Source organism: Myodes glareolus, chromosome X (assembly GCF_982192425.1).
Source record: "Myodes glareolus chromosome X, mMyoGla1.1, whole genome shotgun sequence".
Taxonomy (NCBI): Eukaryota; Metazoa; Chordata; class Mammalia; order Rodentia; family Cricetidae; genus Myodes; species Myodes glareolus.
The window spans coordinates 136,904,406-136,920,166 of record NC_142053.1 but is presented as its reverse complement, the minus strand read 5'-3'; the positions used below and the strand labels follow the sequence as shown (position 1 = coordinate 136,920,166).

General features: G+C 36.4%; 1 protein-coding gene across 5 annotated transcripts in view; it reads right to left on the bottom strand.

Moving 5' to 3' along the window:
- Usp9x (ubiquitin specific peptidase 9 X-linked) overlaps window positions 1-15,761 on the bottom strand; it is a 111,443-nt gene that overhangs the window by 17,510 nt on the left and 78,172 nt on the right. For all 5 annotated transcript variants that reach the window (XM_048461346.3, XM_048461343.3, XM_048461347.3 and 2 more), the window contains exons 31-36: window positions 13,045-13,265; window positions 9,762-9,952; window positions 6,575-6,748; window positions 3,447-3,588; window positions 1,083-1,833; window positions 328-451 (exon numbers count right to left, since the gene is read on the bottom strand). In XM_048461346.3, coding sequence (XP_048317303.1) covers window positions 328-451; window positions 1,083-1,833; window positions 3,447-3,588; window positions 6,575-6,748; window positions 9,762-9,952; window positions 13,045-13,265 — 1,603 coding nt within the window. The remainder of the gene's footprint in view (window positions 1-327; window positions 452-1,082; window positions 1,834-3,446; window positions 3,589-6,574; window positions 6,749-9,761; window positions 9,953-13,044; window positions 13,266-15,761) is intronic.

Sequence of the window (15,761 nt, the reverse complement as noted above, 5' to 3'; positions counted from 1 at the left end):
AAAGCAAATTCCTAGATAGCCAGGGTTACTAGAGAAACCCTATCTCAAAGAAAAACAAACAAACAAAACCCCAGAAACAAAAAAAAACCCACCAAAAACAAAAACAAGGTATTATGATGCTATCTATATTTTTTAACAATTTTTTATGCTTTGAATTTATGTCAAGTATTTTAGTATGATTTATCTCATTATGATTACTTTTTTTTTCTAAAAAATCTGCCTTTTAAATTTGAAACAATGATCTTAGCGCTCTGAAAAACTAAAAAAGCACTCTACTAAAGAACCCCACCAAATTTTAAATAGGAATAAAAATCCAAAACCAGGTACCAATCACTGGCAGAGCCACGAACTATTTTCTTTGTGTGAAATCCTGTAGTAAAGAGGAACCTCGCAGCAAGCTGAATACTAATCATAGTGATTTCTTCTGCTTCAGGAGACAGGTGATCTTGCCCTAAAAAAAACAAAAAACATACACATATTTTAAAAACAATCAAAATTTCTGTTCAAGCCCCATTTTCAAACAAGCTTGTACTCTGTGTTCTCAATTTATTAAAATAATAAATAGAACTCTTCTCAGAATACTTATAAAATTCTGATACCTGAATTTAGCACAAATAAAAAAAGCCAGCTATGGTGGTGTATCACTTTAATCCCAGCACTCAGGAGGTAGAGGCAGGCAGATTTCTGTGAATACGAGGCCATCCTGGTCAACAAAGTGAATTCTAGAGCAGCCAGGATTGTCACACAGAGAAACCCCACCTCAAAAAAAAAACAAAAAACAAAAAACAAAAAACCCAGAACCAAACCAAAACAACAACAAAAAAGAAAACACCTCTCTTCAACCCCAAAATCAACCAAACCAAAAAACCCAAGGCAGTGTTCCAACTATCATAATCCCAGCATCACATTAAAACATATGGATCTCTTTGAGTTTGAGGCCAACCTGGTCTCCAGGACAGGCTCCAAAGCTACAGAGAAACCCTGTCTTGGGGACAGGGGGTAGGAGGTGGAGCGAAGCAAAGTATATTCCTATCAATAAATAAGAATTACTCTATGCTATAAGAAGCTACTTTGACACTTACCTGGAGGAGGGTTTAAGTAAACACCATTACATGTAAGTAGTTTTTTCATAAACTGAAAGTATTCCAAACTGTACTGCATTCGGTTGTGCATGAACTGTACATTCTGCTTCCGTACACTTCTCTCAATGGCCGAAGGCATAACAATCTGATGGGGCCTTGTGGCGATAGCAATCTCTGATATGTATCTTAGCAATTCATCATCATGGTCTATTGTGTCCATTCGTTCATAAAAAAGTATGTAAGCATTCCACCACCTTTTCTGGCGCCTGTATGACATGCGCTTCATCATGTGATCAAACACTTCTCCCATATACTCGCCACCAAAACACTGGTTTTTCATTTCTTCGTCGTCATCCATTTTACACTCTGTTACATCTCCATCATCAAATTTATACCAGCGATTCTTTTCACCATCTCCTCCATTCCTCTGAATGATGTAAGAATAGTAATGTCCTCCACTTGCTTGACCACTGTGCACAAGCACACCCACAAGTCTGTATTTTGTGCTTCCTGCTTTCTCTTCAGACTGTTCATTCTGTTGTATCAGTTGACTTTCTGGGTTTACATTATCCCCTTCCAGCTTAGCAACACCTGCGACTGTGTAAGGTTCCATGTCTAACTCTCGAGGAAATTCAAAGTAGTCATTGAACTTGATTGCACATTCTCTTTCCCAGTCATAATCAAATCGTTTTAGTTGGATAGCAAGAACAGGAGGTAATTTTTTAATTAGCAAACGCTTTACAGTATCAACCTAAAATAAAGAGAAAATAGATACAATCCACTATTAAAAAGCAAACCCAAAATCCAAGCAACTACCACCACTCCCAAATCAGAAAGTGAACCTAGGGTGTCACACAAGCTATGCAAGCGCCTGTCCTTTAGCTATACCTCCAATTCTTTTTTTGTCCAGATTTATTTTGAACTTGCTTTGTAGCCCAGACAGGTCTTGAATGTGTTATCCTCTTGCTTTAGCCTCCTGAAGTAGTTGAGGTTACAGCATTCAGACCAGACCAGGCAAACTTTTTTTCTTGGAGGGCTTCATAGGGTCCATGTTTTCCCTTGAGTAGTTGCGAATCATTACATCTAGCTCTTTAAGCAAATTATGTGTAAGTATACCACATGTGTGCCTAGTTGCTGAGGAGGCCAGATAAGGGCAAAAGATTCCACGAAACTGGAAGGATACACAACTGTGAACTTCCATGTGGATGTTAGAAACTGAATTCAGGTCCTATACAAGAGCAGTAAACATTCTTCTTCACTGCTGAGCTATCTCTCCAGCCTCTTAAGCAAACTCTTAAACAACAACAACAAAAATACAACTACTATATCAAGTTTTCATAAGTTATTTGGATTGCAATCATAAAGTATTTCTGTGAGAAGTTGATGCAAATGTAACTGGTTAATATGGAAACGGCCTATACCAGTGATTACAAATTGCAAAAATCACTCATTGACACATAACTTACTGTCTGGTTTCTATACTGTCCTTGCCTACAGCCATTTGTTATTTATAGTTATCAACAAAAGTTGTCTGCTGTAAATAAACTGAAGATATAGTTTACTTTTTTTAATCGGGCAATTAGGAAATAGTTAATATTACACAAGTGATAACATCTGATCCTTACAAACTTCTTAAGATGGTGTTAATAAACCTTAAAGATAGGATAAGAGTTCTGGTGGGTTTAGCAACTTGCCTCATGTCTCAGAGCTATGGTGGCAGACAATGTTTCTTCATAGCTCATAATCCCAATAATCCCAATGTACAGACTTTAATAGGTTTCTAAGTGGTGTGGTAGGCCACACAACAGTTAATTTAGACTTGAAATACTTCGGAAGTCAGAAAAGATAAACATAATTTACTATTTATATATCCTTCTCCCTTGAAGAGCTACATTCCCATAGAAAGATCTAATTAGGAAGTAAAGAACAATTTTACTCTATTTAAAAAACTAAGTTTCAGCAAAACAATCCTAAACACAAGAGGAAAAAATGTTTTCCTCCATCAGCTCTATGTTTGTTTCTTGGAAGAAATAAATATCTGTTAACTCACATAAACAATTACAATTTTATATTTCCTAGCCTTTTCTGCCACCACTTTTTAACTTCCTTCCCCATAACACACACACTGCTTTTTATTATAATAAAGATAAAAAAAAATGACTGTCAGGTCTACCTCTAAACTCCATGTTTCCCCCCCACTTCTTTTTATAAAGAACCTACCAAGTCCAATTTGTGCTGATAATATTCTTCACTGGAATGCAGTCCACTTACCAGGACTTAAAAGACTGGAATGTCTTTCCCTTACCAGGTGCTATCAACTATCAATAGCTCTCAGAATTATCATAATTAACAGACAATTCATACCTTTTTATTGCATTTTTCACAATGATAAGCATTTGCCCCTTCTAATAGATCTCCTTTGACGTACTGTTCCAGAGAATCAAGAAGATTTTGGTGGTTTCTAATGTCTACATTCAGAGTCGTAAAAGATTCTTCACATTCGTACCTAAAGATATTATTTAAGAATCATCAGAAAAGGATTTACTCTTTAGTTCTCTAAATACTTCATTATTTATATATTTAATGAAAAGCAAAACTCCTAAGTCATAGAATGCTACTAATACCAATAGCATTTCTTAGTTATTTAGACTGTGCTGATCACTACATTAGGTTGATTATACACTGTACATGATAAGTTCTTTGCCTTCATGACAAAACTGATAGAGAACTATAACCGCTCACACTTGAGTGAAATGGGTTCTGAAAGGTTAACTTAGTCAAAAGAACTAGATGAAATGGAAATTAAGAAAGAGTAACTGGGTGGTGGTGCCGCCCACCTTTAGTCTGAACACTCTCTGAATTTGAGGCCAGCCTGGTTCACAGAGGGAATTCCAGAACAGCCAAGGCTACACAGAGAAACCCTGTCTTGAAAAACAACAACAATAAAAAGGGCTAGCTGGGTTTATAGGTTAAGATCTTTTAGTCTACTGTGCTTTCAGTAATTTTAGTTTTACAGTAATTAATTATGGGTCCCATTGTCTCTGTATCAAGTGTTCAATTCTACCATTTTAGCAAAAGTAGACAGACAATACATTATTGAGTAAGCAAATTCCAATAAAACTTTATAGAACAGGTAACCGGCTAGATAAGGCCCATGCTCTATAGTTTTCGGACCACATTCTAAGCAAACAAAGTCCTGTAACAGTAGATTTGGACTCTACTTGATTATACTGGATTTAACAAAAACAAGACTAGTTTAGTTGTTGGTTAAGCATTATGGATCTGATATAGATTATGATAAAGATTATGCTGATAAAGATTATGCTCTCTTAAAACTTTCTTTTGGCAAGCTGGCAGCTGTCTTTAATCCCAGCACTTGGGAGGCAGAAGCAGAGTTCAAGGCCATCCTGGTCTACAGAGCAAATTCCAAAACATCCAGGGCTTCAGAAAAAAACCCAGTCTTGAAAAACTAAAAAAATCTCCTGGTAAAAAATTCCAATACTTTACAAGATTGATAGAAACAGCTAATCAAAAGGTTGGCTATTTTATCAATAAATAAGACGTTAAAATATTTATATCATTTGCCTCTGATAAAAAGGATTTTCTAAAGAACCAAAAGTTGCCCAGGCTAGTGGACAATGTATGTCCAAAGAACACATATAACCTCTCATTTAAATTATAAGCCCACAGAAGTTTTCATTTATATAGTACTTTTCAATCATTTACTGATTAAAAAACAAAATGTTTCCTTCAATGACAAAATTATCCCAAGACTACATAAAATAGAGTTTGGTTTATGTAAAAATACCACCTTTTAAAAAATTATACCCTGGATTGGTTCTCTACTTTCACAATAGGGGACTTGAGAATGGAATTTAGGCCATCAAGCTTTGGAGACACACGTCTTTTGCTTGCTGACTTTAAAATTATCATCTTAGAGATTGCAAATCACCAACTTGTTCAAAAAGAATTCTAATAAAAAACAAATTTAAAAATGTATTATTTAGAGTATATATGCCACGTCATACAAATGTCAGGACAACTTTGTGAAGTTGGTTCTCTCCTTAAGTATTTTGACAAACTTGAGTCTCCATCCAAGTGTCTTTACCAGCTGAACCATCTTGCTGCCTCCAATAAAAAAGTATTTGTTTTTAAAATTCATGTGTAAGTTTCTTTATTTTTAATTATTACTTTATAAATAATACCAATCAAAATTTCCATTTCCTCCCCTCCTCCCACTTCCCTCCCACTCTCCCACTCCAGTCCTAAGAGAGAGCAGGGTACCCAGCCCTGTGGGAAGTCCAAGGACCACTCCCCTCATCCATCCAGGCTTAGGAAGGTATGCATCCAAATAGACTAAGATCCCAAAAAGCCAGTACATGCAGTAGAGACAAATCCCAGTGTCATTATCAATGGCCCCTCAGTCTGCCCCAATTGTCAGCCACATTCAGAGGGTCCAGTTTGATCCCATGCTTGTTCAGTCCCAGTCCTGCATGTGCAAGTTTCTGTCTGCCATTTGTTGTGTGCCCAAAGAGACCAGAAAAGGGTGTTGGATCCCCTGGAATTAGAGTTATGGTTATGAACTGGCTGATGTGGATCCTGGGAACTAAACTTGGGTTCTCTAGAAGTACAGGAAAAGCTTGTTAATTGCTGAGTCATCTCTCCAGCCCTGAGTTTATTTAAAAATTTTTTTTTATGTGCATGGATGTTTTGCCTGCATGTATGAATGTGCACGGTGGTCATGCCTGGTGCTTGAAGAAGCCAGGAGTCAGACCCCCTGTAAATGGAGTTACAGACAGTTGTACATCACCACGTGGGTGCTGGGTATTGAACCTGGGTCCTTTGCAAGTATAACTAGCTTTTAAACAATGAGCTGGCTCTCCAGCACCCCCAGTTTTAAAATACACATAGCACCAAAATACACATATAGCACCAAAATAAAACTTTGATGTGACTTGATAGCGAGAAATGCCATGTTTATAATTTCATATCATTAGTTTTTATTGTTTCATTTATTTATTGCAAGTATTATGTATCTGTACCCTATGCATGTCTACACATATTGTGTGCAAAAATGATAATAGATGTAACTGTTTTACTGTTTTAAAAGAAAATAACACCTCTAGCCAGTCATCTTCTAGTCAGTCATCTTCTAAACTCAGTGTATTTATATTACCATTTAAATTCTCTAAGATAAAAAGGCGAACTGAAAAGTAACATTTCTAGTCATATGCAAATTGTCTTTGTTCCTTAGGAATATATGAAAGAATTAAAAGCATGAAATAGTAAAATATTAAGCGCAAGACAAAAGCACAAGGAATCAAGTTATTTAGCAAAGCCAAAAACAACCCCAAAGTACTCAGATAGTCGTAATAATTTATTCAATTGTGGGAGTTGAATAAAATAGTGGCACATTCTATTTTTATATTAACACTAATAAGAATTTTATTCTTCTTAGTAATGATAGTATATGACACTCTATTAGCACTTACCTATGTGGGCAGCCTTGGCAAATCTTCTGATCAGCAAAGGAACCTCCCAAGACTTTACTTAGCATAGCTGGATGCCCTAAGGCTTTTAAAGCTTCATCTAAACTATCCACCAAAGAATTAAAAAACTCTAAAGCATCATGTTGTTCACGAAGATTAACAGGTTCACCCCAAAGTCTGTGAAATGAATGCAATATAACATGTAACATTCAAAACAATATGAACATTTTATTTTCTAGGGTTGTGGGTAAGGCAATTATAATGACAGCATACTGAAACAACTACATGAAGAAGTAGGAAACATCACAAAAGTCCAGCACTTTATGTTAAAAGTGGTACTCCAATAGCAAAGAATTGTCACAGAACTACCGGTATGGTTGATAGAGAGCATGGCTTTAAGAAGGGTGGTAGCTTCAGATAATGTTATATACACATGCATTTTGAAACCAATTGTAGATGCTACTAAAATGAGGTGGTGGATCCAACAGTGATGTTTTCACTAAATTTTGGATTACAGAGTTGTGTGTCTACCTTCATTAAACTGATTTTTTTCAAGTGAAAAAGATTTTATTACAGTCAATCTATTTTCAGTGATCTGAGGACTGAAGTTAGACAAACTAATCTTAAAAACCAACTCACTCATTCATACACACACACACACACACACACACACACACACACACACACACACACACACAACAGAATGAGAACTGCCATTGCTCAAGGCCAGGTCCTAATGTAATCTATCAGATACCTGACATTGTATTCATAAAGTAATATATATAGAGAGAGGACTAAGTGTATTCTTTGCAAGCAAGAGAGAGACAAATGTATTTTAGTTATGCCAGAGCATTGTTTCATAAATATTTCTTATATATGGCAAATAATATCACAAATTTTAGACAAAAAATACCACACATAGCAATTTTAAAATCACATCTATTATTTGTTAAACTGTTACATTATTGGAAATGGCACTAACTATTCTATTTATTTTCAAGCTACAACACAATTCACCACACTTCTAAAGATGTATGCCCTTTATGAGACATCTGTGAAGACATCAAGGTATCAGTTATTATCTTTAGTTATTAAATGAACAAATGTGTACTGAGAAGCTTATGAAATTAATATAGCCTTTTTGCACTCTTTCAAGTTACATCTGAATCTAATCACATGAAAACAATTATACAAACCTAACTGTGATGTTCACTAGTACAGAACAGAAAACAGCAAAGGCTTAACAAGAGAGAAAATACCTAGCATTGTAGCATGCTCCTACAATCTCAGTATTGAGGTGGCCATGGCAAGAAGATCCTGATTTCAAGGCCAGGCTGGACTATCTAGAGTAATGGTTTAACCTGTGGGTCACAACCCCTTTGGCAAACATCTATCTCTAAAAATACATCTCAAAAAAAAAAAAATCAAATACAGTCGTTTGAATGAGAATGCTCCTCCCCCATACGCTCACATATTTGCATGCTTGGTTCCCAGTTGATAAACCATTTGGAAGAATTAGGACAGCAGTTCTCAAAGTGGGGATTGTGATCACACCCACAGGGTACTGTGGAACAATCCTTTTGTATACTATGAATATGCATTACTCTCATTGGCTAATAAAAGCTGATTGGCCAATAGCCAGACAAAAAGTATAGCTAAGGATAAAGGGAGAAAGAAGAGTGGAGTCAAAGAGTCTGAGGAGACATGGAAAAGCAAAATGAATGTGCCATGCTAATAAAGGTACCACCACATGTAGCAGGGCGGTGTTGGCACGCACCTTTAATCCCAGCAATTGGGAGGCAGAGGCAGGTGGATCTCCGTGAGTTTGAGGCTAGACTGGTCTACAAAAAAAAAGGACAAAAACAAACAAACAAGGCACCACCATGTGGCAGAGCATAAAAAAGGAATATGGGTCAATTTAAAATGTAGGAGCTAGTTAGTAATAAGCCTGAGCTATTAGCTGACCATTTACAATTAATATAAGCCTCCATGGTAATTAGGAAGTGGCTCCTAGGATAAGAAACCTCCACCTGTAACAAACAGGGTGGTATATCAAATACCCTTCATTATCAGGTATTTATATTACAATTCACAACAGTAGCAAAATTAGTTATGAAGTACCAACTGAATAAAATTTTAGAGCTGGGAGGGGGTCACAGGAACATGAACTGTATTAAAGGGTATTATTAACTTTATTAAATGCATTAGGAACGTTGAGGTGTGCCCTTGTTAGAAGAGGTGTCACTGGGATTGGGCTTTAAGGTTTCAAAAGACCAAGCCATAACCAGAGTCTTTTATTCTCTCTCTGCCTGTAGATCAGAATCTAAAGCTCTCAACTACTACTCCAGCACCATGACTGTCTGTTCCCCACCATGATAATGGACTGACCCTCTGAAACGGTAAGTAAGCCCAAACAAATGTTTTCTTTTATAAGAGTTGCCTTGGTCATGGGGTCACCTCACAGAAATAGAACAGTAACTAAGACATCAAAAAAAGAAAGAGATTAGAATGCTGTCCCTATATGCATTAAAGTATCACATAGAATCCCACAATCTGTTTAATTTTTAATATATGTTACTTTTGTTTATGCTGCATTTGTTTTAACTCTGTGAAGCTATGTTACTGTGCCTGTCTGAAAACACCTAATGGTCAAATAAAGAGCTGAGTGGCAAACAGCAAGGCAGGAGCAGGGATATGTGAGGGTGGCAGGCAGAAGAGTATAAAGAAAAAGAGAATCAATGAAAGAGAGGAACAAGAGAACAAGAGGAGGAGGATATCAGGGGCCAGCCATGGAGTCAGAGTGAAAGTTAAGATTATAGAAGAAAAGGAAAAAGCCCAGAGGCGAAAGGTAGATGGGATAATTTAAGCTAAGAGAAAGTGGCAAGAAACAAGCCAAGCTAAGGTCAGACACTCTTTAAGCCTCCCTGTGATTTATTTGGGAGCTGGGTGGTGGGCCCCCCCAAAAAGCCAAAAGAGTAAAACATTACTGGACATTTCTCTCATTATGACAGTCATGGGGAAAAACTATGGACTCTTATGGGCAAAATGAAGAAAAACAGTCTAGGGATAGTTGGAGTATAACTATTGCTTAAAATCTGCACATAAAGATATCTGAAGATATGTATTTTAGGAATATGAGCTATTCATCAAGTTTTAAGATGTGTTTTATGACTATCCATCCATACTTTACCTGAACTGTTTCCAAAACCCTCTTGGCACGTAGTATTGTAGTCGAGAAGCAGCTAAATGCCCAAAGATAACCTGAAGGTGTCTTAGAACACCAATATTGTACTCTTTCCGATCTTCTGTTTTACTCAGTGCTGGTTTATCTTCGAATTGTTGAGGATATCCAAACACATCATCCCTGGGATCAACATTGCTCTAGAAACCAAAAAGATATCATTAATAAACTAATCAGAAGTATAGTAAAATAAGTAGACATAAATTCTAATTAGTGAACATATACTTTGGTTTCCAAAACCACTTAATTTTCAAAAGGTGTATACATTTTAATGTATAATTTTACAGCATTAGTCTTATTTCTGCCACTTCACAATGAATGAGAATATAGACATTAATAGTTGTAAAAGAATGAAGCTAAAGCCTCCTTAATTAGTTTAAAAAATCATTTCACTGTTTTAGCAGTAACCCATATTTACCATAATTACCTTAATAAATAAATGTAGTGATTATTTAAAAAAATTCATTCTGCACCAAAGTCCTAAAAGTTAGAGCTAAAACATCAAAAATCTTCAAGGAAAAATCTTCAAGACATTGTAATTGGTAATGATTTCTTACTATGACATCAAAGGTACAAGAAACATATGAAAATCAACAAGTTGGATCTCAGGAAAATGAAAAAGTTTTGCATAAATACACTGCCAAGAGAGTAAAAGGGCAACTAATTTAGTGTGGGAGAAAAATGCAAAGTCACTTATCTGATGAAGAAGTAGAACCCAGAATATATAGGACTTTTGAAACTCACAATTCAAATTTTAAAATGCAAAAGAGCTGGCAATTCCAGCACTTAGGAGGCAGAAGCAGGAAGACTTCAAGTATGAGGTGATTGTGATCTACATAGCAAGTTGCAGGCCAGCCAGAACTACATATAATTAGACCCTCCTTAAAAAAATAAAAAAGCAGCAAGATTTAAGGAGGTTTTCTTCAAAGATATTTTACCTTAAACTCAACTAGAATACCTATTATGCTAAGAACTAAAAGCAGGGTCTAAGAGATTTCTATGTATTCATGCTCATAAAAGCACGAGCTAAAATGAGGAAGCAATCCAAGTGTCTGTGACAGATGAAGGATAAACAAAATGTGCTACATACAGCCAGTAAAAAGCATTATCCAGCTGACAGGAGGAAGTTCACAAGTTCCAGGTCAGTCTGCACTATTCTCAAACAAAACGAAACAAACAAAAAACAACCAACCAAAAAACAAAAAAACTAGTCAAAACAAAAAAACCCAACAACAACAATAAAAAAAATCCCTCACCAGTCACAGAAGGGCAAATATTGTATAATTCCACTTATATGAGGCACTTTAAGAGTAGTCAAAATTTATAGATAGGGAAAAAAAATCACTGTCAAGGGCTGTTGTCAAAGTTGGTAGTTCTTTAATGGGTATAGAGTTTCACTTTTTTCAAAAAAAATTTATTTAGTATGTATATAGTGTTCTGGGCACCAGATCTCATTATAATGGGTGTGAGCCATCATGTGGTTGCTGGGAATTGAACTCAGGACCTCCAGAACAGCAGTCCGTTCTCTTAACCTCTGAGCCATCTCTCCAGCCCCAGAGTTTCACTTCTGCAAGATTATAAAAATAGTTTTGGATATGGTGGTAATGATGCACAACAATAAGTGCATTTAATACTATTTAACTGTACAGTAAAACATGGTTAAGATCAGGTCTATTTTAAAACCCTGGAAAATAAATAGTAGAGTTGAGTACTGCAGAATGTGCCTGAAGTTCCAGCTACTTGGGCAAATCACTTGAGCCCAGACCAGGAGTTAAAAATGGGCAACCTGGGCAAAACAGCCAGATCCTTAACAAAAACAAATAATGGTAGAAGATGTAACATGAAAATTGCCAAGGTTCAAAATCATGAGAGCCACAGAGGAAAATTATAGTTCAGTGGACATTTTGTGTTTGACCTTTGATATAGGAATAGATAATACATAGGGTCCTAGCCAGGTTTGGATATAAGCACCCCCTGTGAAGCTTTGGTAAAAAGTAAAAATACTCAGTCCAAAATCCCTGGAACATTTAAGTCTAGTAGGTCTGAGAAGAGATGGTTTAGAAGGCTCAGGAGTGGTAAACTGTTTCTTTAGAACAAATTAATTTTCCTGAATGAAGGGAAGAAAAGAAGAAATATCCAAAAATATTTACAATAAGAATAGTATACTTGAGCTTCTCACTTCAATTCCCACTAACACTACAAACAGGGATAAATAAAACATTTAAAAAAGGGACATAAGGTGGGTATAGACACGACACAACTTCAGTACTGCCACATTCTCTTCTTTGAAAACGGGCATCATTAGTATCTGCTTTGGCTACCTGTAAAGCAGCTTAAAAGCCTTGCCACAACAAGATCATGTGAAAAACATTTGAAGTAGAGTAGAGTTTTAAGTAGGCAGAGAGATATTACTGGGGTGGGGGATGGTATATAACAAAAATCATGTAAGCACAGAAAAAACATGGCATATAAACTATAATACTGGCATCTGCAAGACTCAAGCTGGAGACCTTCAGAGGCTAGCTTGAACACCATAGTAGGAATATCCCCTTAAAAATCATGGAAATAAAAATGGGAAAAAAGAAAAGTGAGTATGATTTTAAGTTGTGTGACCCAAGACAATTCTTTGTCCAATGTGGACCAGAAAACCAAAAAGGTTGATCATTGCTGATTTAAACTAGTCAAAGTTCAACTTTTATCAAATACTACATAAAAAAAGATGTTGTATTGGAGACATATTTCACATTAGGAGGTAGTCCAAGTGGGAGAGGCCAAGCTAATGCCAACTTTCAAACATAGTTTTGACAGTCTAAGGAAGGAAAATACACCATAAATAGCTCTTCATATCCACTGACAGCATTTGTGGATTCATGAAGGTCAATATTGGGAGGAAAACTGATTCTGTACCACACATGTATAGATTTTCAGAAATAATTATTTTCCATGTAATACAACAATTATATAGCACTGACACTAAAGTATTATATAAAATCTACAGATGACCGAAAGCATGTAAAAAGACTTGTTTAGGGTCTATTCAAACTAGTTGTAAATGCCAGTAAGTGGATTTTGATCTCCTGGGGTGGGGTGAGGGAATCTGGAAGGGGATCCTGGACCAATCTCTTGTGGAAACTGGTGACTATGCTAGCCTCCCTCAGTCGTCATTGGGAGAATGGTATCGGTTATTAGAATTTCAAACACAGAAAAAACAAGTACTATAAGCAAAATTTACCTCATTGTCCTGTTTCTCATCCCCAGACATATCATCATCTACATCACTACCTGTGCCTTCAATTGCAAGAATACCGTTCCTGATGGAGGGAATCATATAGAGCTGCTGAATCACAGAATTCATGTAACAAGTAGCACCGGCATTTTTCAGCCCCACAAATCCTTTAGGTGGGCGGGGTCCAACAGGTGGCAGGTATTCCCACTCAGTAAGTGCTTCACAAGCTGAAAAATAAAGAGTCTTATAGCATGAGCATAAATCAGTTTGTCCTTTTCAACTGTCAAAAAAGTTAACACTATTACCTGTACAGCCATTGGAGTTAGGGCTCTCACTTGGCATTTTTCCACTAATAAATGCATTTAAGACAGACAATCTAAATTCCTATTTATTTGTTTTTGAGATAGGGTCTCATGTAGCCAGACTGGCCTGGAACTACTGATGTAACCCAGAATATCTTGAACTTAAGATCTTGCTTTTATCATCCCAGTGATGGGATTACAAGTATGCACCACCATGCCTACTTTGTATAGTACAAGAAAATCAAAGTCACTGCATTCTACCAACTGAGCCACATCTCTGACTCCAACAAACTCCATACTTTTTATCTGGTGCTGCTTCTATGGCAGTCTCTTTGATATATTAACATATGATGGGATACAGCTAACATTTCCTTGTTCAATTTGGTTTTATCTGTACTATTCAGTTATTTACTTTTTGAAAAATAGTTTTATTAATGTGTATGTTTGTGTATACACATAAGCCAGAGATATGTGTACAACGCCTGGAGTTGGAGTTACAGGTATTTGTGAGCCACCTAATGTGGACCACCCTAAGGACCTCTATAATAGTAGTAAGCGTTCTTAACCATTGAACTATCTTTCCACCCCATTATTAACTTTTAGTTTATACACATCACAATACGTGGTGGTTTACTCAGCTTTAATGAAATAAAACTTATTCATTCATGTTTGTGGTTTCAATAATCCCAAATAGCCAGAATTTGTACTAGTTCTTACACCTGCAAATACAGTAAAAACTAGTTCTGCTCATTTTTTCACACCATGTTATTTTGAGGAGCAAACCAGATGGTAGATATATTATCAGCTATATCAAGTGGAAAACAAAGTGACAAGGGATTAGAGAGATGGCTCAACGGTTAACTGCACTGGCTGCTCTTCCAGAGGACCTGAACACACAGAGAAGATATAAATGATAATAATTATGGCTATCAAAAATGCCAGGAGAGGGGCTGGAGAGATGGCTCAGAGGTTAAGAGCATTGCCTGCTCTTCCAAAGGTCCTGAGTTCAATTCCCAGCAACCACATGGTGGCTCACAACCATCTGTAAGGGGATCTGGTGCCCTCTTCTGGCCTGTGGGCTTACACACAGACAGAATATTGTATACATAATAAGTAAATAAATAAATAAATATTTTAAAAAAATGCTAGGAGAACAGATGGCCAGAAATATACTTTTATTTATTTATTTACTTACTCACCTATTTATGTATGTATGCATGTATGTATGATGTATACAATATTCTGTGTGTGTCTGAAGGCCAGAAGAGGGCACCAGACCTCATTACAGATGGTTGTGAGCCACCACGTGGTTGCTGGAAATTGAACTCAGGACCTTTGGAAGAGCAGGCAATGCTCTTAACCACTGAGTCATCTCTCCAGCCCCATGAAATATACTTTTTTTAGTGTATACTTTCTTTAGCACTTGTTAGCTTTCATTTTTAGACAGAGTCTTGGCATGCAGTCCTTGCTGTCCTGGAATTTGCTATGCAGGTCAGTTTGGTCCTTTTGAATGACATGAACCTCATAGTTTAGGCCATTTGAACTTGGTCCCCAGTTTGTGACACCGTTTGGTTACATTTAGAAGGTGTGGTGGCATTATTAGAGGAAATGTGTTACTTGGGGCAGTCTCTGAGATTTCAAAAGTTATGTGCTATTTCCAGTTCATTCTGCTTCCTGCTTGCAGTTCCAGGATGAGAGCTCTTCTAATGTTCCTACCTGTTGCCATACTTTCTGGCTGAGATGGTGATAGACTTATCCCTTTGAAAATGTTAGCCCAAATAAACCCTTCCTCCTGTAAGCTGTCTTGTTCATTGTGTTTTATCACAGTAATAGAAAAGTAACTAATATAAACAGGTTGGCTTCAAACTCATAGCAAACATTCAGATACTGTGATTACAGGTGAGTATTACCATACCCAATTTGTACTTAAAATTTAACATGCAAACTTATTACTCAAAAGGAAACACCTCTCCATTAAGCTAAAAAAACAAAACAAAACAAAAAAACCTCATCTTACTATATTTAAATTTGCTAGAATAGCTAAAAGTCTAATTTTAAGGTACCTTTAACAACCATATTTTCTATTCTGGGATACAATGTAGTAATAAAATCATTTTGCAGACTTTTCAAAGATTTATATAGTGCTGAGGATTTATGTATTGTACAATATATATTATGATTGAGCAATCTATCAATCTAACATTACCTATCTATCTATCTATCTATCTATCTATCTATCTATCTATCTATCTATCTATCTATCTCCACGTGAAGAAACATGCTTTTAACCCTAGCATTTGGAAGGCAAAAGCAGGCAGATCTCTTGAGTTTGTAGTCAATTAAGACTCCATAGTTAAATGTCTTAATAGAAAAAAAAATCAAGTCGGATGGGTGGTGGTGGTGGTGCACACTTTTTAACCT